The 25,853-nt window shown below is 46.0% G+C and overlaps 1 protein-coding gene across 1 annotated transcript in view; it reads right to left on the reverse strand.

The window, feature by feature from the left end:
- TMEM104 (transmembrane protein 104) overlaps positions 1–25,853 on the reverse strand; it is a 68,472-nt gene that overhangs the window by 42,213 nt on the left and 406 nt on the right. The window contains exons 2-3 of the mRNA XM_082272331.1: positions 13,160–13,252; positions 5,902–6,023 (exon numbers count right to left, since the gene is read on the reverse strand). Coding sequence (XP_082128457.1) covers positions 5,902–6,023; positions 13,160–13,204 — 167 coding nt within the window. The 5' untranslated portion in view covers positions 13,205–13,252. The remainder of the gene's footprint in view (positions 1–5,901; positions 6,024–13,159; positions 13,253–25,853) is intronic.

Below are 25,853 nucleotides of genomic sequence, written 5' to 3' on the forward strand. Positions count from 1 at the left end.
ACCAGTGCAATGTGTATATATCTTCTACCTTGAAGTGCTAGACCAGGCATGTCCAACCTGCGGCCCGGTACCGCAAGTAATGCGGCCCACTGCCCCCTGACAATTTTTTTTTTTTTTGCAGGGGAGGAAGGAAGTCGAGTCAGGGGCACGGCCACAGAGGCAGCGTTGGAGGGGATCATCCACTAACTAGTTGTGTTAAATAAGTGCTGGGGGGGGGGGGGGGGGGGCGCGGCTAGGCAATACTAAAAATGTCCTGAAAAAATCCATATGAATGATGCTGGAGAAACAAATACTATATTGCACCACTAGAGGGAGTGTGTATCCTACTTATACACTTTTGTATAGTAATCCATGCAGTGTTAGTTGCTGAATCCAAACCAATAATTTATATGTGCAAACATATAAAGTGCCAAGTGTATAAATTATTATCAAATAAATGTAAATAATTGAATAAATAATAAAGAGTAACAGTGTCAAGTATTGAATGTCCACAGTTAGGGTCCTTTCACACGGCCGCTCCGTGTGTCCGCAAATCATCCTATTTTTTTGCGGATGATTTGCGGACATAATGTAAGTCAATGGCACTGCGGATGTCAGCGGAATACCATCCGCTGACATCCGATTTTCCTCCTTTCAGTTCTGTTCCATTTTTTGGAACGGAACAGAACCCTATTTTTTCATCCGTTCAAAAAACGGAAAGGAAGGAAAAAAAAAAAAAAATCGGATGTCAGCGGTGTCATCCGCTGACATCCGCAATGCCCATAGACTTACATTATGTCCGCATATCATCCGCAAACGGATGGGATGATATGCGGGCATATTTGGGTCATCCGCTCCGTGAAAAAAAAAAAGTCCCGCAGCGGAGAAGAAATGCGGAGCGGCCGTGTGAAAGTAGCCTAATATGTGCTTAATCCAATAGCATAAACATGCCACTGATCTTGATCAATGCAGACACTTTAAACATATGAATATCAAGTGATCACTGCAGTTTTGTGCTCCTTAGTGCATAAAAGGCTGTGCAGTGCTTTCCCCCAATGGTGTTGCACTCGCCACAAATCCGTTCCCATAAAGGGGTATCGGGCCTTTCTGCAGTAAGGTATCCCTGGCGTCTCCGTATGTTCCCTCGCCAGGTTCACATGAAAAAGATATTAATTCGGACAGCCCATAGTGTACCAGTGTAATATATTTATTAAAAAATAGCAGTATCCACTCACAGTTCCCATTGTGCGGGATATCATTTTATTTATCGCAGGAGGAGATTGTCCAAGTAGCCCAGTACCACGATCCCCCGTTGGTGTAAAAAAGCTAGCACCGGGGCTAACACTTTTGTGAAGACCCGAGGAGCAGATGCGAGACCAAAAAGGGTAACACCACAAACTTCTGTACCCACAGTGTAAAGCAGTTTAGCGCCTGGAGGTCCAGGTTTGGACGCACTTTGCCTTCCTTCCTGGGAACTGTGAACAGTTTGGAGTATAAACCCTGAAAACTTTCCAAGGTCAGAACCGGGACAATCACCCCTTGAGGGAACAGGTCTTGTACCGCCCCAAAACAGGCCCTGTAAGCAGTCTGGGAACCAGCATCTTTTCATGCGTGGTCGCAGATGTGGAGGAATCATCTTCGCTATCAGAGGAATCCAGGTGTGTGGTTGCAGACCCAGTAGGGTGACCCATGTCCGCTACCGAATAAGAGTCAGGATCTAATGAGACAGGTGGCGCAGGGGAAGGCGGGGGGCACTTTTTGCTAGTTTGTCACCCCCCAGCCACCTCCACCCGGGACACAAGGGACTCCAGGACTGTCGTCAGTGCATGGATGGATGGATGGATGGTTGGGCCCTGGAGGGCCCAGCAGCCTCAGAGGGGACCAGGTTGGGAAATGTGCTCCAAAGACTCAATGAGTCACCAGGGTGACCGCACAAAAACTGTAAAACACTGCTAAGGGACAACCCCACACGGCGTTGGCAGCACTACCAGAGGGGGAGGGAGGGAGAGGATCCCACCAGACTCACCACCCACAGAAAAAAGCACCTGCAGCAACTAAGCAAATCTGCACTACACAAGTGGCGATCAGGAAGTAAAATGATTCAGGAGTCAGCACCATGACCATGAATGAGGAGGTGCTCCCACCGCCGATATCGCCGCCCACAGGGCTCTACTGTCATGACCGCCACTAATTCCAATAGAAAACTAAGAAAATGGCTGCTGGACTACACAAATATGGCCATGTGTAGGGCGGGGGGGGGGGAAGGATGTGGGACTTGGAAAGGGGGAGTGCCTGCGGGAAGGAAGAGAACCTAGGGGTCTGACTGTCCCAAGGAGGGGCCCACGTCCACCCCAAAATCCCTCCAGGGGGGACAGCTGCTCACCATACCAGGAAGCAGGCACTGCTTGAGACAGAACCCCTCTGCATCGAAATGAGGGGGGGGGGGCTGTCAGCCAGGAGGAACGCTGTGACTCGGGCCGAGACCTGGTCATATGCGACCTCGCAAGGCGTTTAACTCACAGGCCAGCCCCCCGTCCAGTGGGGCTATGTCACGGCCGACCTAGCACGGAGCTGAAGTCTGTGCTCGCTGCCCAAACTGGGGTGACCACTGGATCCAGATTATCCAGCCTGTCGCCCAGTCCGGCAGTTGATTGTAGATCTCACGGGAAAAAATCCAGGTGAAAAAACATTTTCAATTTAAAAATTTTGCCAGGAACAGAGACCCCAGCAAGGAAATGGGTCCTTACTCCTGACTAGGCAGAGAAAAAAAAAAACCCAATGGTTAGGAATATCAGGAGCTGTGTCCGTCAATGAACGAAAGAGAAAAATTTATTTTAGTCATTATACACTGCTAAATACCTTATTTCCATGTTCCATGTACTGTGGGAGACCAGATATAGTGAATGCAGGGTCCAGGGTTTAGTAACACTAAGAAACATTTCTGTACAAGCACTTTGATCTGCATTATGGACTTAATTTTTAGTTTGTTCGTAGAGATACTTTATTTTGCACTAGTCATTTTTTGTAGAAGGTATTTATGAATTTTTATGTATAGAGAATTTATGAATAGTTTATACGTATTCATTGTAAACACATTGTGTTAGGAGTATATCTAAGAGCAGTGCTTGGTCCTTTGCCATCTAATCAGTATGTACAATAAAGAATAAGCCCACTCATACTTTTGCTCTCCTTTTTTGATCCAATCTAGACCCCCCCATCATAATGCATACTAAGCCCTGCCTGTGGATGTGCATTATAGAAAACTGTGGGGCACTACTATGAAGGGCACTGAACAAGTGCATAGCTGTATGTAAATAAACACCAGAGGCCAAGGACATCAGATGGAGGCAAGTATAAATCTGTAGAGGGTGTGAAGTCCGAGGCGTGAGGCAAAAAAAAAGTTAACAATCTGGGGTGGATTTACTGGAGAGTGTGCGACTCTGCATAGAAACCAATCTGCTCGAAGGTTTTATTGTCAAAGCTTAATTGAACAAGCAGAAGTTAGAAAATGATTGGCTACCATGTACAGCTGCACCAGATTTTGCACTCTAATTTTAGTAAAGGCTCGTACATACTAAGAAAATCGGGCGTTATTTTCATCCAAGGAATTTTCGTACAGTGTGTACAAAACTTTCTACAGACGATTCAGAATTCTCTTACGAAATTACTGGAGAGAATTAAGGGGGGGGGGGGTTTGGAAAGCACTGCAGGGGGGTTGGAAGGCGCGGGGGGGCATGGAGAGCACTGTCTGGGGGGAACTGGAAATCACTGAGGGGGGAGCCAGGGAGCTGGAGAGCACTGGGGGAGCCAGAAAGCATGGGGGGGGGGGGGAGATGAAAAGCACTGTGGGGAGCTGAAGAGCACTGAGGGGGGGGGGCTAAAGAGCACTGAGGGGGGGGGGGGCTAAAGAGCACTGAGGGGGGGGGGGGGCTAAAGAGCACTGAGGGGGGGGGGGCTAAAGAGCACTGAGGGGGGGGGGGGCTAAAGAGCACTGAGGGGGGGGGGGGGCTAAAGAGCACTGAGGGGGGGGGGGGGCTAAAGAGCACTGAGGGGGGGGGGGGCTAAAGAGCACTGAGGGGGGGGGGGCTAAAGAGCACTGAGGGGGGGGGGGCTAAAGAGCACTGAGGGGGGGGGGGCTAAAGAGCACTGAGGGGGGGGGGCTAAAGAGCACTGAGGGGGGGGGGCTAAAGAGCACTGAGGGGGGGGGGCTAAAGAGCACTGAGGGGGGGGGGGCTAAAGAGCACTGAGGGGGGGGGGGCTAAAGAGCACTGAGGGGGGGGGGGGCTAAAGAGCACTGAGGGGGGGGGCTAAAGAGCACTGAGGGGGGGGGGGGCTAAAGAGCACTGAGGGGGGGGGGGGGCTAAAGAGCACTGAGGGGGGGGGGGCTAAAGAGCACTGAGGGGGGGGGGCTAAAGAGCACTGAGGGGGGGGGGCTAAAGAGCACTGAGGGGGGGGGGCTAAAGAGCACTGAGGGGGGGGGGGGCTAAAGAGCACTGAGGGGGGGGGGCTAAAGAGCACTGAGGGGGGGGGGGCTAAAGAGCACTGAGGGGGGGGGGGCTAAAGAGCACTGAGGGGGGGGGGGCTAAAGAGCACTGAGGGGGGGGGGCTAAAGAGCACTGAGGGGGGGGGGGCTAAAGAGCACTGAGGGGGGGGGGGCTAAAGAGCACTGAGGGGGGGGGGGCTAAAGAGCACTGAGGGGGGGGGGCTAAAGAGCACTGAGGGGGGGGGGGCTAAAGAGCACTGAGGGGGGGGGGGGGGCTAAAGAGCACTGAGGGGGGGGGGGCTAAAGAACACTGAGGGGGGAGGGGCTAAAGAACACTGAGGGGGGAGGGGCTAAAGAACACTGAGGGGGGAGGGGCTAAAGAACACTGAGGGGGAGGGGCTAAAGAACACTGAGGGGGGAGGGGCTAAAGAACACTGAGGGGGGAGGGGCTAAAGAACACTGAGGGGGGAGGGGCTAAAGAACACTGAGGGGGGAGGGGCTAAAGAACACTGAGGGGGGAGGGGCTAAAGAACACTGAGGGGGGGAGGGGCTAAAGAACACTGAGGGGGGGAGACTAAAGAACACTGAGGGGGGGAGACTAAAGAACACTGGGGGGGGTGGGGGGACTAAAGAACACTGAGGGGGGGGCTAAAGTACACTGAGGGGGGGGGCTAAAGTACACTGAGGGGGGGGGCATTTTTACATTCAGCGTATAGCACTGGTACAGGTAGGCGTCCTTCTGGGTCCGCAGTTTGCCCTTACTGTCAGTCACTGGCCAGCAGCAGCAGCCGAAGGAGATTATCGACCAATGAGGCAGCGGAAGCGTCACTGGAGGGCAGGCCGGCCGCATGAAACGGTTACCGCCCCCTTCCGCGTCATCATCACGTTCAGGCGGCCGGCCCGCCCTCCAGTGACGTTTCCGCTGCCTCATTGGTTGATAATCTCCCGGCTGTTACTGCTGCTGCTAGCCATTCACAGTGTCTCCAGGCAAACCGTAGCCGGCCCTCCCCACTGCCTGATTGGGTCATTTCTTCGGCTGCTGCTGGCCAATGACAGCACACGCATACCGCGGACCCGGAAGGACGCTAATATCGCGAAATGTAAATACAGTATGTGGCAATATAATTATCATAAAATAATTAAACATCCGCTCCCCGCTCCTCCACAGTAATTTATTCCATGACTTTTCCAAAACCTAGTGCGTTTCCTAATTTTCCATGACCTTTCCACGCCTGGAAAGTGTCATCTAAAAATTCCAAAACTTTTCCAGGAATTCCAGGACCGTACGAACCCTGTGCACTTGTCCTTTCACCTGTTCACAATCCTATAGATAAAAGAATAGGAGGTCTCAATTCTTTACCTGTAGGATTCTTTGACCGTTTATATGATTTTATTTTTTTAATGTTTATATGAAATTAATATAAATTTTGTTCACTTACCTCATAAAAGCCAAGAAGATGATAAGGATGAGGCTCACCAACCAGCCTGCGTGGGCGAAGGCCTTTGGCATGGTAAGTGCACCTGTGCCCACAATTAAATTGAACATGTACACAAGCCCAACCTATAGGGAAAAAGAAATGCATGTATATTGTAAAATGTAATCCAATACAATAAACTCTGATGAGCATTTATTTAAAAATCGAGCTCTGGAAGGTTTTAGCCCCTTAATTTTTTGCTTTTCAGCGCTGTGCCAATTTGCCTGTCAATAGCGTGTTCATGCAACACTTTCAGTAAAGGAAATGTTTTATCTTTTTTTCCACACAAATCAAGCTTTCATTTGGCGATATTTGATCACCACTGGGTTTTTTTTTTTCTTGTAAACGAGGTTAAAAATTATGGAAAAATAAAAAAAATAAATAAAAAAAAAAGATTTTCTACTTAACTTTTTGTTATGAAACACATCAAATTTTTTTCATAAATTTAAATAGATTTAAAATACTATAAGTACTCAGGAGAAGCAGCAGAATATATTTTGGGGTGTAATTACACATATATCCATGGCATGAGTGAGCACTATATCATTTCAATGACCACTGTGTAAAAAAAAAAAAAAAAATGAAATTATTCAATGAGCTCAACATGCCTCTCAGGACATTCCTTAGGATGTCTACTTTCCAAAAAGTGGTAATTTAGGGGGGGTGGGGGGGGGGGGTTTGTACTGCCCTGCCATTTTAGAACTTCATGAAATGAGATGGGCAGTCAGAAAGCAAAAGCTGCATAAATTCCAGTATTTACACCATAGTTTGTAGACGCTATAACTTTTGCGCAAACCAATATACGCTTTTCTTTTTGTCAGACATGTAGCTAAATACATTTTGGCCAAAATATGACAAAAATTGAGTATATTGGATAATTTTTAAAAGACAAAGTAGAAAATGTCATTTTTTTCTAAAAATTTTCGCAAAAAAAAAAAAAAAAAAAAGCGCAGAGGTGATCAAATACCACCAAAAAGAAAGCTCTGTTTAACCACTTGCCGACCGCCACCCGACTATATACGGCGGCAGTCAGCCCCTCCCAGGCAAAGTGACGTACAGGTACGTCACTAGCCTGGGAGCGAATAGCGGGCGCCGCCGGAGGCGCGCTCCCGCCCCCGCTCGTACCCGACGAAGCCGACGCGTGTGACCGGCGGACCCGATGTCCGCCGGTCACTCGCGATCGTCAGGCAGAGAGGGAGAAAGGCAGGCAGCTAGTGTAAACAAAGCCGCCTGTCATTCTCCCCTGTGTAAAAGCACTGATCACTCGGCCCTGCTATGTAGGACCGTTGATCTGTGCTATTACACCACTAGCCACATCCAATGACAGTAAGAAACACGCCCCTAGGGACACACTTAACCCCTCCCTCTCCAATTAAGTTAATCCCTCCCAGTGTCATTTTTACAGTAACAGTGAGAAAAAAAAAAAAAAAAAAAAATCGCACAGGTGATCAAATACCACCAAACGAAAGCTCTGTCTGTGGGGAAAAAAAAAGGACGCCAAATTAGTTTGGCTACAGCGTCGCACGACCGCGCAATTGTCCGTTAAAATCACGCAGTGCCGAATTGCAAAATACCCCCTGGTCAGGAAGGGGGTAAAATCTTCTGGGGCTTAAGTGGTTAAGGGGAAAAAAAAAAAAAAAGACGTAAAATTTATTTTGGGTACAGCATTGCATGACTGCGCAATTGTCAGTTAAAGTCACGCGGTGCCAAGTTGAAAAAAGTGGCCTGCTCATTAAGCAGCAAAATCTTCTGGTCTAGAAGTGGTTAAGGGTGTGCACACTTATGCAACCATATTTTTATTTTTAATTTTGACTTTTGTAATTTAGACAGAAGTGTGTTCGATTAAAAAAAAAAAAATGCAAATGATCATGTTGAAACCTAATTTTGGAGGAAAACTGAACGTTTTTCCAGATGTAAGCCCTGACTTGAGGCAATGTAATAAAATGGAGGATCATAGGGTCAACCATACTAGAGCTAGTACATGGGGAGGAAAATCGAGGACAGATGACAAGTCACCCAGAAACCGGTTAGGTGGGGGTGTTAGATGCCATCTGCTCATACCCATAGACAAGAGGATGTGCTTCGTGCACATATTATGCAATGGTTACTGCATAACTGGAAGTGGTTGTGCAAGGACTATGACATGAATGGAGGTTAGAGGACCCGGATGCTTTTTATCACAAGATAGCGCACATTTCCTGACCATAGATGCTATAAAAATGTGGAAGAAAATCTGATGGTCTTTACCTAGCAGATATTTCATAACATGGGTGTCTGCAGAATGCACAGTGAAGGGTAAATGTAAGGCAAAAAAATATGCAGTCTAAGAGATTACAATACAACAGGAACAAGGGAAGTCCTGCTTTGGTTTGCATTTTCCAAACTGTGTGAACATGTGTGGGGGAAAGAAAAGTGCTTCTGTAATGAAGTTGCTAAAACTTCTGCTGTAGTCAGCAATTAAACCTGACCACTGGTCTCCAAGGCTGAAACTATCTACAGGCATGACAAATCAGCTCACATGATGCAAGCATTTATGCTACTGTTATCTATAGAACCACACTGGGAGTTACTAGAAGTAAATACATTTTTTATTATTAGACTGGACATAGACTGTTCGAATCTCGGCAGTTTCAGCAGGAACGGGCCGAGATTCAAACCATTAATGGGCAGGCTGAATGTACCAAGTTGATCAACTTGGGTACAACCAGCCTACCAGATTCACTTGCAAATATCGCAAGTGGCTGCTTAGCGATAATTACTGTCTTCTCCTGGTAGGGACAGTTTCCCCCACCTGCCCTTGCCACAAGAATACATTTGCTTGGCAGGAGGGATTCCCCTGTCAACACTGACTGTTGATGGGGGGGGAAAATCGAGCAAATTGTTTCCTTAAAGCGGAGTTCCGGCCTCAGGGGTCAATTTTATCTAAAAAAAGCCCCCGGGACAGTCAGGGCTAGTACATTCTATAATGGATAGCCTCTGAACTGTCCCGGGTCGCACTTACCTTAAGAATACTTACCTTGAAAATTCCTTCTCCAGAGCTGCCATCTCAGGTGTGGGCAGCTGAAGCCGCAGCGTCCCTCTTCCGTGACGGCGGAGTCCCACAATGCACTGCACCGGCCCCGCACGTCACTTCCGGTGCGGCATCCCTGCACATCCCGGTATGCCCGGAAGCGACGAGCGGGGCCGGTGCAGGCGCATTGACTCCTGAGAGGGATGACCTTCAGCTCCCAGGAGTCAGTGCAAGCAGGAAGTGACGGCGCGGGCTGCGGCCGCCGAGGGAGGAAGTGGAGGGAAGGGGAGTATAATTTTCTTCTTTAACTACCTCAATACTGGGCACTTAAACCCCCTTCCTTCCCAGACCAATTTTCAGCTTTTAGCGGTGTTGCATTTTGAATGACAATTGCGCGGTCATGCAACACTGTACCTACACCAAATTTATGTCATTTTTTCCCTACAAATAGAGCTTTCTTTTGGTGGTATTTGATCACCGCCAGGTTTTTTCTTTTTTGGTGCACAAATAAAAAAAGACCGAAAAGTTTGAAAAAAAAAAAAAAGTTTTTTTGTTTAGGGTATAAAATTTTGTAAAATAGATAAGTTTTTTCCTGCACTGATGAGCACTAATGACGCCGCACTGACAGGCACTGATGAGGAGACACTGATGGGGTGGCACTGATATGCGGCACTGATGGGCACTGATAGGTAGCACTGATATGTGGCCCTGATATGCAGCATTGGTGGGCACTGATAGGCAGCGCTGATGGGCACTGATGGGCGGCACTGATGGGCAATAATGGGCACTGGTGGGCGGCACTGATAGATGGCATTGGTGGGCAGCACTGATAGGGGGGCACCACTGGCAGGCTCTCTGAGCCCTGTTTGCCATCCCTGGTGGTCATGGTGGGCATCCCTGGTGGCTCTAGTGGCATCCCCTCCCCCCAGGGCTGCACTGGTAATCAATCATCTGATTACCAGCACAGACCCCCCCTGTGATCAGTGAGTAATTAGAAATACTCACTGATCACCCCGGCTGCAGAATCGATCCTCTGATCTTCTCCTCACTGACAGGATCTGTCAGGAGGAGAAGAGATCGAAGCCATTACAACGGCTGTATTGACATTACATGACGGCTGTGATTGGTCACAGCCGTCATGTGATCAGGAGGGCCAATCACAGGGCCCTCCTGCCGAATGATGTTGCTCTGTGTCCGAGGAACACAGGCACATCGAGATCGCGCCGCTGCACATGCCCGCGGCGGCGCGATCTCTCTCCTTCTGAAGGACGTTCCGGAACGTCCATTCAGAAGGTTGAGACTCCCACCCGGCCGTATATGTACTATGGCCCGGGTGGGAGGTGGTTAATAAGGCAAGTGACAAAAAAAAAAAAAAAAAAAAAATGAATCGGCAGTATCCATTTCATTTTCAGGTTGCACTCAGCAAGCGGATGGCCCAAAATCGATTTTTTCGATTTAGAGGCCGGAACTCCACTTTATTCACAGAACCGCTGCAGAATGTGTCAGGTTTTAAATATGATCACCATTTTTTTCACTTTTGGCACATGGATTTATTAAGATCCAATATGCTTCCAATTCAATACCATTGCGTGAAAAAACGTTTTGCCTAGTGGCAAGTCTGGTACACATTAAATTTTAAAAACTGATAAATCGCCAAAAGACCTGCATCCGCCAAGCCGAAAGGAAGACCTCTGGAAGATGGAAGCCCTGTCAGCAGTGACAGCGTGGCGTTGGACTTCGTTTTAAGGTGTTTCACATAATGTACTAAACACAAGCAATGCTAGTATTTGGATCTCCCCACTGTGGAATTGTGTTCTGACAGGGGGACTGACCCCCAACCCCCCCCCCCCCCCCAAAAAAAAAAAAATACACCGGTCAGCACTCGCAGGCATTGGCTGCCAGCACTGATTGGCTGCTGGTTTTCAAGCATGCTTGTTCAACAGAAGCGACCATGATAACGGCACAGGGAGCTGTACACATGGGCCAAAAACCACCAGCTTCCTGCCAAACCAGTCATTTTTAGCCCGCTTGTACTTGTGTGGTTTTGTATTGGTGATTATTGCAAATCAGTTGTCTGCATTGTAACACAATGCTTTTGATTGGATATTTAGAATTGATTGCAGATAGTGGCACAACACTAGAACTCTTATCACATTGCAGGTCTTAAAAGAGATTATTGATTTGTGTGCCTTGTGCATAAAAGGGGATATAAAAAAAAAAAAGGTACTGAATATTGCAAATAGACCCATTAGGATTGCGCAAATCTTTTCTATCACAAACTGTAAAAAAAAAAAAAAAGAAGATATCGAATATGCAGGATTTTGTAAGGATCAGCATCAAACGGAGAGCTTTTTAAAACTGTAGTAAGCGCAGTAAAGAAAAATGTTTCTCCTGCAAGGCAATGTCAAAATCTGCTAGTATGCATCTCATGCTAGTACATTATGTGAAGCTTTCCTTAACCACTTAAGCCCCGGAGGATTTGGCTGCTTAAAGACCAGGCCCTATTTTGCGATTCGGCACTGCGTGACTTTAAAGGACAATTGCGTGGTCCTGCGACGCTGTACCCAAATGAAATGGACGTCCTTTTTTCCCCACAAATAGAGCTTTCTTTTGGTGGTAATTGATCACCTGTGCGATTTTTACTTTTTGCGCTATAAACAAAAAAAGAGCGATAATTTTGAAAAGGTAACAATATTTTTCACATTTTTTTTATAAGAAATTCCCCCCAAAAAAAAAAAAATGAACATTTCAGGCCAATTTGTTTTTTGCTACATAAAAAAAATAAAATAAAAAAAAAACCCACAATAAGCGTATTTTGATTGGTTTGCGCAAAACTTATTGCGTTTACCAACTATGGGAAAGATTTCTGTCATTTTTATGGTTTTGTTTTTTTTAAACTAGTAATGGCGGGACTGCAACATTGCGGCGGACAGATCGGACCCTTGACTGACATTTTTGACACTTTTGGGGGTACCAGTGACATTACTACAGTAATCAGTGCTATACATCTGCACTGTTACTGTAAAAATGACACTGGCAGGGAAGGTGTTAACTTTATTAGTGATCAGTGGGTTAAATGTATCCCTAGGGGGCGTGCTTCTAACTGTGGGGGGGGCATGGCTAATGATGTAACCTCAGAGACATACGATCCTACATAGCAGGATCCTGTAGTCTCTGCAGTTAGATCAGGGAGAATGACAGATGGCTGTGTTTACATCAGCCGCCTGCCTTTCTCCCTCTCCAGCGGGAGATTGCGAGTGGCCGGCGGACCTCAGAACCGCCGGTCAATCGCACGGGGATGTCAGTGAACGGGCTGGAGTGCGCCTCTGGCAGCACGCGTGCTCGCCCCCTAGAGGCTCCTGGGCGAGCGACGTAGCCCTACGTCGGTTTGCCCAGGAGAGCCAGATTGCCACAGTAAATAGTCGTGCGGCGGTGGGCAAGTGGTTTAAACCAAGTCCAACGGCACACTGTCACTGCTGACAGGGCTTCCATCTTCTCTAAGCCTTTCTTTCGGCTTGGCGGACGCAGGTCCTTTGATTGGACAAGCCGCGATGATGTTACTTCCGTACGTATGCGTTCACGGCACAGGGCTCTGAAAGAACAGCGTGGGTATGCCGTTCCTTCAGAGCACATGCAGCGGTGAGGTCACCGGTGGCTTTTACAAGTAAATATTAGGAAAGTTATATTATAAAGTACCTATTAGAAAATTAAGAAAATCAACCAAGGGAGTGTAGTCCCACTTTTAAAAAAGGGACTCTCCACTCAGCAAGGTGCATTTCAGTGTTCCCAGACTCTCACTGTTCAGATCAGAGGTTAGTGTGTTAAGGCATGGACTGGCCCTGACACACACTCCAAGGGTTTTATTAAATTTACAGAACAATTCATCCAGTGAAATTGTATGTTCTCTGCGAAAGGAGGAAACATTAAATGCTTTTAGGCCATTTTCTTTCCAAGGCAAATGTTCTTCAAAGAGTGAATAAGGATGGACTAGATAGAACTGATGATCATAGGAAATACTTTGTGTGTCCAGCAGCAATCACCAAAGTGTGTGCGTGTGTATTCAAGTAAAATACCCCCCTGCCCACTGCTGCAAATCTATGACATATGTTGGGGGGGCATTAAAAGAAAAGAAAAGAAAAGAAAAAAAAAAAAAGAAGAAGAGGCCAGAATTTAAAGACAAGAGCACGGACTGTAAATGAAAACATTACTTACCAATGGAGAGTAGAGCTCCCCTGCTTCAGTTATATCACCTGCCATGGCTTGGATGGGATGTGGGCTGAAGAAAAGGAGAAGGGGATAGGGGACCTGAAAAAGCATCAACAAATTATATAAAATTGCAATTTATAGAAACTCCTTATTCATCACATTTACTTATCTTGATATTTTAGTTAACTCCTTCCCAATGATCTCATGCACATATGCAAACTCAATAAAAGTGGGTCTTCATATGTGTACCTAGGTTTGTGGGGAGAGTGTGCTGCCAGCATGGAGAGTGAGCTGTCTGCGACAGCACTGGCTCTTGTACTAATGCCCGGGAGGACTGGATTATTTTGATAGCCTGTGATTGTTAGTGATTGTCAGTCACTGTATAGAACACCCCTGTGTTCTTTCGCCTCCTTAATGATACACTGCATCCTTTTCCCCTTACTAGAGAAAATTGTTAACCAAAAAAAAACCTGTGTTAAAATTTAACATAATAAAATAAAAGCAGCTAGATTAGGGTTTGATCTAGGTCAAATGTTAGGATCAAAAGGTCCTTGTCAAAGTCACAGGTTTAGAAAGGATTAAAAATATAATTTTTTCAAATATAGCTGTATAGATCCTGCCATTACCATGGCCTACCACCAAAGAAATTCAACAAATTCTCCTACCTTCTGGCTACATTCACACCTGAGCGTAGGGTTTTTCGCGCGTTTTTTACCGCGATTTTACCGCGATTTTTGCGGCGTTTTTTACCGCGATTTTACCGCGATTTTTACCGCGATTTTTGTGCAGGCGTTTTTAGATTGAATAGAGATCAATGGAAAACGCCTGTAATCTGCCCAAAAAGAAGCTCATGTACTTTTTTGAGCGTTGGGCGTTTTGTATACAGCGTCAAAACGCTCAGATGTGAACAGGGGCCATTGAAATGAATAGGATTTGTCTTGTTGGGCGTTTTGAGAGCTGATCCTAGAGCAGAAAAACGCCCCAAAAACGCCCCAAAACGCCTAGATGTGAACGGAGCCTCTACGATTGCAGTGATACCACATTATATGTATGTACCCATAGCAAGGCCCATAAACAATCATGCACATTTACCTTTTTTATCCTAACACACCGACATCAATATTTAATAAATCTAACATTTTTCCATTTTTAACTGTATGTCTTGTTATTACCATGACCTACAAAAAAAAAAAAAAAAAAAAAACACCTGAAATAAGTTCTACTTGTGACATTTCCATCAATACTAATATATATATATATATATATATATGTGACAGGAAGTCAGGTAAATCTGTGAATGTTGTCACAGACAGGAGATACACTTCTGCTTGGGTTAGACAATTCACCAATTACTATAGGGTGTCGGCTGCAAAGGCAGCAGGAAGGTGTAAAGAAGTTGAAAGGCCTTCAGCTGTTCGGAATGAGGAAGTTAAGGCCTCTATAATTTGTCCAATAATTTGTCCAAAGGAAGTCTATTGATGGCTGCCTCCTAATGCTGTGTGAGCTGGGGAGAGGAGGACAGTCAGATGTGTGCCTCCCGACGCCGTGTGGGCATGGGAGAAGGATTGCTGCCTCCTGACGCCGTGTGGGTAGAGGAGGACAGTCAGATGTGTGCCTCCCGACGCTGTGTGAGCATGGGAGAAGACTTCTCAAGGTGAGAAAATTAACTATTTAATATAGATAGAGGTTTTGTTTTTTTCCCCACCTACAACATACAAACACTAAGGCCTCTTTCACACGGGCATTCCCTATATCACCCCATCCGTTTGCAAGTGATATTCAGACATAATGCACGTCAATGGGATTGCGGATGACCATCCTCTGACATCTGATTTGCGTCCTTTCAGTTCTGTTCCGTTTTTTGGAACAGAACCCTATTTTTCTTCTGTTTAAAAAACGGAAAGGATGTCATCCGCAATCCCATAAACATACATTATGTCTGTATATCATCCGCAAACAGATGGGATGATATGCGGACATACGGACTGGATGACGTGTCATCCGTGTCCGTAAAAAAAAAAAAGGGAGTGAACGGACGACAAAAACGGAGCGACCGTGTGAAAGAGGCCTGGGGGGGGGGGGGGGGGTTGATCAATATCGTTTTTTGGTTTGTTTTTTTTAATTACATTCCTTGTGACAGCAATAAAAGTGAACATCCTTGTGACAGTAATAGGCAGTAACAGGTACTCTTTATGGAGGGATCAGGGGTCTAAAACCCCTAAACCCCTTCCCTGCACTTAAAAGCATTCAAAACGCCAAGTTTAGCTGTTTTGAATACTGTGTTTTTTTTTTTTTTTTAATAAATCTGGCGCCTTTTAAGGCTCCAGTAATCGGAAGTTATGTTGTAACATCACTTCTGGATCAGAGTCAAACCATCACGGACTGTGGAAAATGTTGCATTTCATTTGGAAATGAAGGTCCCAGAGTCTGGAGGAAGAGTGAAGAGGCACAGAATCCAAGCTGCATGAGGTCCAGTGTGAAGTTTCCACAGTCAATGATGTACAAAACTATACACTGTACTCTTTTTTTTTTTTTTTTTTTTTTTAAATTTATATATATGCTCTAAATAAATCTTAACAACTGTAAAAGACTGTACTGCCTCCATTTTGTAAAGTGCTGCGCAAACTGTTGGCACTGCCTAAATCCTGTGTAATGATAATTAAAGCCTTCCTTTCCCGCCACTGTAAATGGCATCTAAGTGTATTCCACTCCCCTGCTATGTAATTATAAATGACATGAAGTTCTCCATTTACCGGGTTCAATTAAACTCCAACAATACCCATAATTACCACAACCGGATAATACAGTACTTGGCTGTGACTTAAGTATTGCTTCAGGTGACGAATAGGCTCACACACAATAACATTTTATATCTAGAATTTGCAGACACAATGGAATAGGGACAACAGTGAATTTAGTATTTTATTGGCTGCCAAAAGATCACTGGATCAAAACTGTAACCTGCTCAGCAACTATTAATATTTGGTAACTGGACTAGAAATGTAGTTGATATATCTTACATTTTGGTCCGCCATGGACCAGTGTACTTGACTAAGATTTGACCATTTCTGAAATAATCACATACATGGGTTGTAAAAATGACAAATACACACCAAACGTGCACTGAAAAAACGTGCAAGGCTCACTAGCTGTAAAAGTTACATGAGCTACTTTGGCGCGTTTGTCCCATGTAGGTCCCTCCTTACATCAGGGTTCCCAGAGACCCCCCTTACATCAGATTTCCCATTAGAGGTTCGCCATTACCTTGCCTAGAGTATGGATGCAATTCATGGGTGCTCAACCTGTTGCCCTCCAGCTGTTGCAGAACTACAAGTCCCATGAGGTATTGCAAGCCGCTGTCAGTTACAAGCTTGACTTCCAAAAGCAGATGCATGATGGGAATTGTAGTTCCGCAAAAGCTGGAGGACCACAGGTTGAACACCCATGAATTTTATTTAGTGTAGCAGCAGGCCAGGAGGTGGAGCAGGAACTGAGGAAGTGCTATCCTTCTGCTGGGGCAAGCAAAATAATTGGTTGCTAGGACGCAGGCTGTCATAGGAACCACTGCACAGTGGGGGGGGGCCCTGCTTCTAGTGCGGGCCAGATGCAATCCTGTAACAGACTGCATTTGGCAACCCCTGACCTGGAGAATACTGTCAGAAACCAAATTACATATAGTCAACATTACACTCTCCAATTAATGAAATTCACTAGTCTTCTGGTGAGAGCTTGTTCTGTTTAGTGAATATTGGTAATGTTAAAGCCAGACTTTAGTCAAAAAGTGAAGTCCCGCTGGTTTGCTCCCTCACCCAGCCTGTAACTGAGTCACAGATTTTTGGGTGGGGCGAGTACCAATTTTTATTGGTGCCCATGCCAACGATGGGTGTCCTTTGTTCCATCTTCTCTCCTTCTGCAGCCTCTGGGGACTTGTTACATGTCCCAGTAGGCTGCGGCAGCACCCACAAATCACCATGTGAGCTTGCGCATGCACAGTAGAGAGGCGGCTGTGGCTGATCAGGAAGAAACAGCTGGCTCCTGTATCCAAGATGGTGGCAGTAGGGACCAGCAGCAGTAAGAAGAACCAGCTGTGAGAAGACAGCACTGAACCCTGGTAGAGTACTTGACTTTTAAAAGTCAGCAGATATAATATTTAAGTAAAAAAATAAAATAAGAAAACCCACACCATGGAATTTCCTCTTTAGGTTTGCAATTAAAGCACTCAAAAACACCTCTGTGCAAAAACCGTAAATAGATAATAGGGAGGAGAAATCATTTAAGCCAGCTTGTCTTATCTGATAGGTACTTCCATGAAATATTAAAAGCAGACACTAGAGAAGCACAAACTTCCCTTTAGCGTCTCAAACAGCCCAAAACTCTGGAGAATCAAAAGAAGAAACGCCATGAAAAAAAAGAAAAGAAAAACTCTTGGCATAAAAGGAGTATCCCAAGAAGGTAGAATGCATTAAAGGTCAAAAACCTTGAGACTTTACATCACCTTTAACCCCTGTACGACCGTCCACCGCAGATTTACTGCAACAGGCAGCTGCTCCTGGCCAAACCGACGTAGCTCTAGGTCACTCTCTCTCTGGAGGCGAGCACACGCCGCCGCCCTCCAGCTCGGCAGCGGAAAAGCCTGTGCCTGTGTCAGGCGGCTTTGATTGTTTTTAGAATCACTCCCCTAGGTACACATTTAACACCTTCCCCTGCCAGTGTCATTGCAGTAAAAGTGCATATTTTTAGCACTGATTACTGTAGTAATGTCACTGGTACCCCCAAAAGTGTCAGTTAGACCAATCTGTCCACTGCAATGTCGCAGTCCGGCAAAAAAAAAAAAAAAAACCACAATAAAAATAAAATCGTTCCTGTAGTTAGTAGACACAATAACTTTTGCGCAAACCAATCAAAATATGTTTATAGTGATTTTTTTTACCAAATTTATGTAGCAGAAAACAAATTGGCCTAAAATGTTAATTTTGATTTTTTTTTATATAGCAGAAAGTAAAAAAGATTGGTTTTGTTTCAGAATTGTCGCTATTTTTTTGTTTATAGCGCAAAAACTAAAAATCGCACAGGTGATCAAATACCGCCAAAAGAAACTCTGTTTGTGGGAAAAACAGTGTCGCACGACCGCGCAATTGTTCGTTAAAGTAAAGCAGTGCTGAATCGCAAAATAGGGCCTGGTCATTAAGCAGCAAAATATTCCGGTCCAGAGGTGGTTTAACAAGTTTTCTTTCCTTCAACTACAGGTAGACGAAAAGGCGGATCCCGGTGTAACGTTAGAAAACCATACCTCGTTAAAATTCCATACCCACGTCACTTCCTGTCATGGAACAGCTGAGCCGCTTCCAACTGCGCATGCTCACAGCTGTGCCCGCGTCATTCATCAGCTGGTGGAGCACGTCCCACTGCGCATGCCCGTTCTCGGCTCCAGGGATTAAAGCAGCGATATAAATTATGGCATTGCGCTTGCATTCTTTTCTTTTAATTAATACATGTAGATAAAGGGATTTATAGGCATTGTGAATGGATTCATTGTTGGACCCGCCGCTTCAAGATCGCCGCATGGAGATAAAGGGATTTATAGGCATTGTGAATGGATTCATTGTTGGACCCGCCGCTTCAAGATCGCCGCATGGATTTATTGTTGTACCTCGATCGCCGCTTTAACAGTTCCCTGGACCCACAGGCAGTGTCCGAGATAAGTTCATGCAGCCGCATGCGCACTGGGAAGCGTCTCAGCTGTTGAATGACGTACCCTGACAGGAAGTGACAAGGGTATGGAATTTTTATGGGTATGGTTTTTTTCACGGAACACCGGCTCCGTGGTCATGACGACGCGGTGCCTGGACCAACTTCTATGACATCAGCAGAGAGCGGACTTCAGCCTGCTGTCTGCTGAAAACAGGTCACAGGAATGCAAAATGAACTACACTTCTGTGATCCATAGAAGATGTACAGCCAAACAAGCATTGACTGTACTTCTCCTTTAAGGACTTGTCTACTGGGCACTTAAACCCCCTTCCTACCCAGGCCAATTTTCAGCTTTCAGCGCTGTCGCATTTTGAATGACAATTGCCCAGTCATGCAACACTGTACCCAAATGAAATTTGTATCTTTTTTTTTTCAAACAAATAGAGCTTTCTTTTGGTGGTATTTAATCACTACTGGGTTTTTTTTTTCGGGGGGGGGGGGGGGGGACTTTTTATAGTTTGCAAAAAGGTATTTTTTTCTCCTTCATTGATGTGTGCTGATGAGGCAGCACTGATGGGCCCTGATAAGGCAGCACCAAAGGTCACTGGTAGGTGGCGCTGAAGGGCACTAATAGGCGGAGAGAAAAAAAAAACAGCTGATCGCTGGCTGCTGTTTACTTCACATAATCAGCTGTCATTGGCTGACAGCTGATCACGTGGTAAGAGGGCGGGATCACACCCTTACTTTGACCTGTAATCAGGTGAGTCTCATGGACTCGCTGATCACAGAGCGAGCCGGACGTGCTCGGCAGGGAGCATGCAGGTCGCTCATGCACAGGAGGACGTCAATGTGGCTTGGTTTATACATTTTGGTTAATAATTTTTTGGGAAGTATAGAAACATGTTCTATTGTAGAGAATTGAAAGCAGTACAGCACTTTTTAATTTTAAATTGGAAGCTTGATGGCTTGGTAATCTTAAAAAGGTCACATTATTAGAAAGCGTCCAAACCCAAATATCCGCCCCCCTTGTATGGGTAAGACACACTGCCAGACACAGATTGAACTACTAAACACATAAAACAGTACAGTAAACCCCCCTCCATTGCAGGTGTTACATTCCGGACCCAGCCGCGCAAATCCGCTAAATAGAAAAACCCTATTAAAATGCACTGTAGGCATGTTTTTTTTTACTGTCCCTATACTTTTAAAAGCATTTTAAGGTCTTTAAACACACTTTTAAAACAATAGAAACTCATTTAAACACATAAAAGATACTGAGAGACATAGCAAGAGCTATGGAAAACACAAAAATATTTAATTTTTAATGATTTATATCAGGGTTTAACAAACCCAGGGCGCCAGTTCGCACTGGCGACTAGAATTAGCGACCTGGCGCCTGGGGTGCACTGCAGGAGGTGTCCTGTCCCTTTTTTGCCCCCCCCCCCCACTCCCCGAGTGCACGGACTACCGCGCCATCCAATAATTGCGGCTGCGGCTTTTCAGCCTTCATCAGTGAGAGAACGGGGAACTGGCTCCCTCTTGTGGTGACCGGGAGTTTGACAAGCAGTCACTAGTGAGCTGTTTCCCCTGCCTGTCCATCTCCTTCCCAAGAGGAGATGAGAGGGAAGTTTTTGCAGGCTTTATCTCCCTGTCCACTTACCTTTGCTTAAAAGGTAAGTGGATAGGGAGTGTGGCTATTAATTTATTTTTTAAATTATTAAAAAAAATAATTATTTTTTTTTTTTTCAATTATTATTAATAAAAAAATATAAATATATATATCCTCATCGCCATGCCACAGCCACACAGCCGAAGGCCCCTTTTACACGGCTGTCTGATCAGGTCCGCCTGTCAGTTTTTCAGGCAGACCTGATCGGACCCTTCAGTCTCCTCTATGGAGCAGTAATCTGCCGCCATCTGATCCTGTCCGCCAAAAACAGAAGGATGGTGGTTCTATTTTCTATCCATCCCGTGGATCGGATCAGATGGCATCGGATAGAAAGAGACAGACAGTTATTATTTTATTATTATTATTGTTGTTATTTTGGAAATAAGGCTGCATTCACACTTGAGCGTAGCGTTTTTTACCGCGATTTTTTCAGGCGTTTTTCATTGACATCTATCAAAAACGCTGGTAATCAGCCCAAAAAGAAGCTCATGTACTTTTTTCAGCTACAGGCGTTTTGCAAAACGCTCCGATGTGAACAGGGGCCATTTAAATGAATGGGGTTTTACTTGTTGGGCGTTTTGGAAGCGTTTCTTTTGAGCGTTTTTGGAGCTGAAAACGCCCAGGTGTGAATGGAGCCTTAAGCTTGGTTGTTTGTTTAAAAAAAAAAAAAAACTGGCTCCTAACTTTTTTAGCTGGTTCCTAGATTTCAGGCAAATTTGTCAAGCCCTGATTTATATAGTAAAATAACATTACAGAAAAAAAAACGCAATATACCGGGACCGCAAAAACAACCGCGATGGAGCGGGGGTTTACTGTATTACCTCTAGGGCTGAAACAACTAATCAATTATGAAAATAATGGTCAACTATATTCATAAATCGATTAGTTGGTCTGCATACAGAATGCAATATTTGTTACATATCAGAAAACACAGTGCAGCACACATACAGCTCAGTACACCCTCCATACATGTCAGTATACACAGTGCAGCACACATACAGCTCAGTACACCCCCCCCCATACATGTCAGTATACACAGTGCAGCACACATACAGCTCAGTACACCCTCCATACATGTCAGTATACACAGTGCAGCACACATACAGCTCAGTACACCCCCCATACATGTCAGTATACACAGTGCAGCACACATACAGCTCAGTACACCCTCCATACATGTCAGTATACACAGTGCAGCACACATACAGCTCAGTACACCCTCCATACATGTCAGTATACACGGTGCAGCACACATACAGCTCAGTACACCCTCCATACATGTCAGTATACACGGTGCAGCACACATACAGCTCAGTACACCCTCCATACATGTCAGTATACACAGTGCAGCACACATACAGCTCAGTACACCCTCCATACATGTCAGTATACACGGTGCAGCACACATACAGCTCAGTACACCCTCCATACATGTCAGTATACACAGTGCAGCACACATACAGATCAGTACACCCTCCATACATGTCAGTATACACAGTGCAGCACACATACAGCTCAGTACACCCTCCATACATGTCGGTATACACAGTGCAGCACACATACAGCTCAGTACACCCTCCATACATGTCAGTATACACAGTGCAGCACACATACAGCTCAGTACACCCTCCATACATGTCAGTATACACGGTGCAGCACACATACAGCTCAGTACACCCTCCATACATGTCGGTATACACGGTGCAGCACACATACAGCTCAGTACACCCTCCATACACGTTAGTATACACAGTGCAGCACACATACAGCTCAGTACACCCCCCCCCCCAATACATGTCAGTATACAGAGTGCAGCACACATACAGCTCAGTACACCCTACATACATGTCAGTATACACAGTGCAGCACACATACAGCTCAGTACACCGTCCATACATGTCAGTATACACAGTGCAGCACACATACAGCTCAGTACACCCTCCCTACACGTTAGTATACACAGTGCAGCACACATACAGCTCAGTACACCCCCCCCCCCCCAATACATGTCAGTATACAGAGTGCAGCACACATACAGCTCAGTACACCCCCCCCCCCCAATACATGTCAGTATACACAGTGCAGCACACATACAGCTCAGTACACCTTCCCCACTCCCCCCCCCCCCACCCAATGCATGTCAGTATACACAGTGCAGCACACATACAGCTCAGTACACCCTCCATACATGTCAGTATACACAGTGCAGCACCCATACAGCTCAGTACAACGTCCATACATGTCAGTATACACAGTGCAGCACACATACAGCTCAGTACACCCTCCATACATGTCAGTATACACAGTGCAGCACACATACAGCTCAGTACACCCCCCCCCCTCTGCATGTCAGTATACACAGTGCAGCACACATACAGCTCAGTACACCCCCCCCCCCCCATACATATCAGTATACAGAGTGCAGCACACATACAGCTCAGTACACCCTACATGCAAGTCAGTATACACAGTACAGCACACATACAGCTCAGTACCCCCCCCCCCCCATACATGTCAGTATACACAGTGCAGCACACATACAGCTCAGTACCCCCCCCCCCATACATGTCAGTATACAGAGTGCAGCACACATACAGCTCAGTACACCACCCTCCATACATGTCAGTATACACAGTGCAGCACACATACAGCTCAGTACACCCCCCCCCCATACATATCAGTATACAGAGTGCAGCACACATACAGCTCAGTACACCCTCCATACATGTCAGTATACACAGTACAGCACACATACAGCTCAGTACCCCCCCCCCCATACATGTCAGTATACACAGTGCAGCACACATACAGATCAGTACACCCTCCATACATGTCAGTATACACAGTGCAGCACACATACAGCTCAGTACACCCTCCATACATGTCAGTATACACAGTGCAGCACACATACAGCTCAGTACACCCCCCATACATGTCAGTATACACAGTACAGCACACATACAGCTCAGTACACCCTCCATACATGTCAGTATACACAGCGCAGCACACATACAGCTCAGTACACCCTCCCCCCCTCAGGTTTTTGTTTTTTCCTAGGTCATGTGATGCTTTTTGTTAGTATCACTCGCACGGCAATGTGCTTATACCAAGAAAAAGGATCACATGACCTAGGAAGTAACTAACAAGCTGAAGTTGGAATCTGATTGGTTTCCATGCACAGCTGCACCCGAGTGCTCCAGTTTTATGGTGGCCATACACTATACAAATATCGGTCATTTGGACAGTTTGATCGTTTTTCAGGCAGTTAATAGGCACAAGTCGGTAATTGGTTGCGACATTTTTGAGACGAAAAAACAAAGGACAAGTTTGGAAATTTTCTGCCGAATGAACAATAAAAGTTAATGTGTTTCTCATCCAAACTGTTTGCACTAAGTAGATGTGACAAAACTGATTCATTTATGTCCATTGAATGATTTCAGTCATTACATGATGACACGATCGTTTCCTCTCACAGCCAAGTGTTAGTTTTTTAAAAAAGGAGTTAGAATGATTTTTTGTATAGTGTATGGCCAGCATAAGTAAAATCAGCCCCAATGGTCCTTGCTGGCGGCTGTAGCTGCCGACAGTGATTGAGCCCCGCAGGCTGGTTGTATCAAAGTCAAAGGATCAATTTCAGTACAACCAGATCTACGATTCCCAGGGCTTTCTTTTAGCTGGAACTTGGGGGAAACTCAGTCCCACCACCTCTGGCTCAGGCCCTCTGCTCCCCACTATCACCTGTAAACACAGAAGTCTGGCTTCTCTGTTTACAGGTGACAGCTTGTCACCCAAGGGCTCCCCCAGATCTGAGCTCCTGAGCGGCTCCCACTGACTGCAGGATGGTGACAAGGGAAATAAAGGTGCCCGGGGTTTAGTGCACGTCCCGACACCCCCACTGGGTGATCTGCCTGCAACTGAGAGTGGCAGAGCCACCTACAGTGTGCCGGAGGTACTAGAGCCAGCTTTGTGCTTCAGCATAATACATCAACACAAGTAATACATGTGGAATATGGTGGAGCTTTTGAGGAGGGAGGGAGAAGATTGAGGGGGGGGGGGGGGGGGTTGCACACAGAGGTCAGAGCTGAAGAAGGGTGAACGTGGGATGTGGATCGATCAGAGATAAGCAGCTGTGGAAGAAGGGTGGACTCTGTGTGTAGTGCACCCCTGAACTTTGCATTAGGTACATAGCGCATCCCCAAACTTTGCATTATGTACATAGCGCACCCCCGAAATGGGCACATAGCACGCCTCTGAACTCTGCGTGTAGTGCACCCCTGAACTTTGCATTATGTACATAGCGCTCCTCTGAACCCTGCACTCTGTGTAGTGCACCCCTGAACTTTGCATTATGTACATAGCGCACCCTTGAAATAGGCACATAGCACTCCTCTGAACTCTGCGTGTAGTGCACCCCTGAAATTTGCATTAGGTACATAGCGCACCCTTGAAATAGGCACATAGCACTCCTCTGAACTCTGCGTGTAGTGCACCCCTGAAATTTGCATTAGGTACATAGCACACCCCCAAACTTTGCATTCTGTACATAGCGCACCCCCACAATGGGCACATAGCACGCCTCTGAACTCTGCATGTAGTGCACCCCTGAAATTTGCATTAGGTACATAGCACACCCCAAACTTTGCATTATGTACATAGCGCACCCCCAAAATGGGCACATAGCACGCCTCTGAACTCTGCGTGTAGTGCACCCCTGAACTTTGCATTATGTACATAGCGCTCCTCTGAACCCTGCACTCTGTGTAGTGCACCCCTGAACTTTGCATTATGTACATAGCGCACCCTTGAAATAGGCACATAGCACTCCTCTGAACTCTGCGTGTAGTGCACCCCTGAAATTTGCATTAGGTACATAGCGCACCCTTGAAATAGGCACATAGCACTCCTCTGAACTCTGCGTGTAGTGCACCCCTGAAATTTGCATTAGGTACATAGCACACCCCCAAACTTTGCATTCTGTACATAGCGCACCCCCACAATGGGCACATAGCACGCCTCTGAACTCTGCATGTAGTGCACCCCTGAAATTTGCATTAGGTACATAGCACACCCCAAACTTTGCATTATGTACATAGCACACCCCCACAATGGGCACATAGCACGCCTCTGAACTCTGCGTGTAGTGCACCCCTGAACTTTGCATTAGGTACATAGCACACCCCAAACTTTGCATTATGTACATAGCACACCCCCACAATGGGCACATAGCACGCCTCTGAACTCTGCGTGTAGTGCACCCCTGAACTTTGCATTATGTACATAGCACACCCTTGAAATAGGCACATAGCGCTCCTCTGAACCCTGCACTGCGTGTAGCGCACC

Source organism: Pelophylax lessonae, assembly GCF_965119305.1.
Source record: "Pelophylax lessonae genome assembly, chromosome: 11".
NCBI classification, from domain to species: domain Eukaryota; kingdom Metazoa; phylum Chordata; class Amphibia; order Anura; family Ranidae; genus Pelophylax; species Pelophylax lessonae.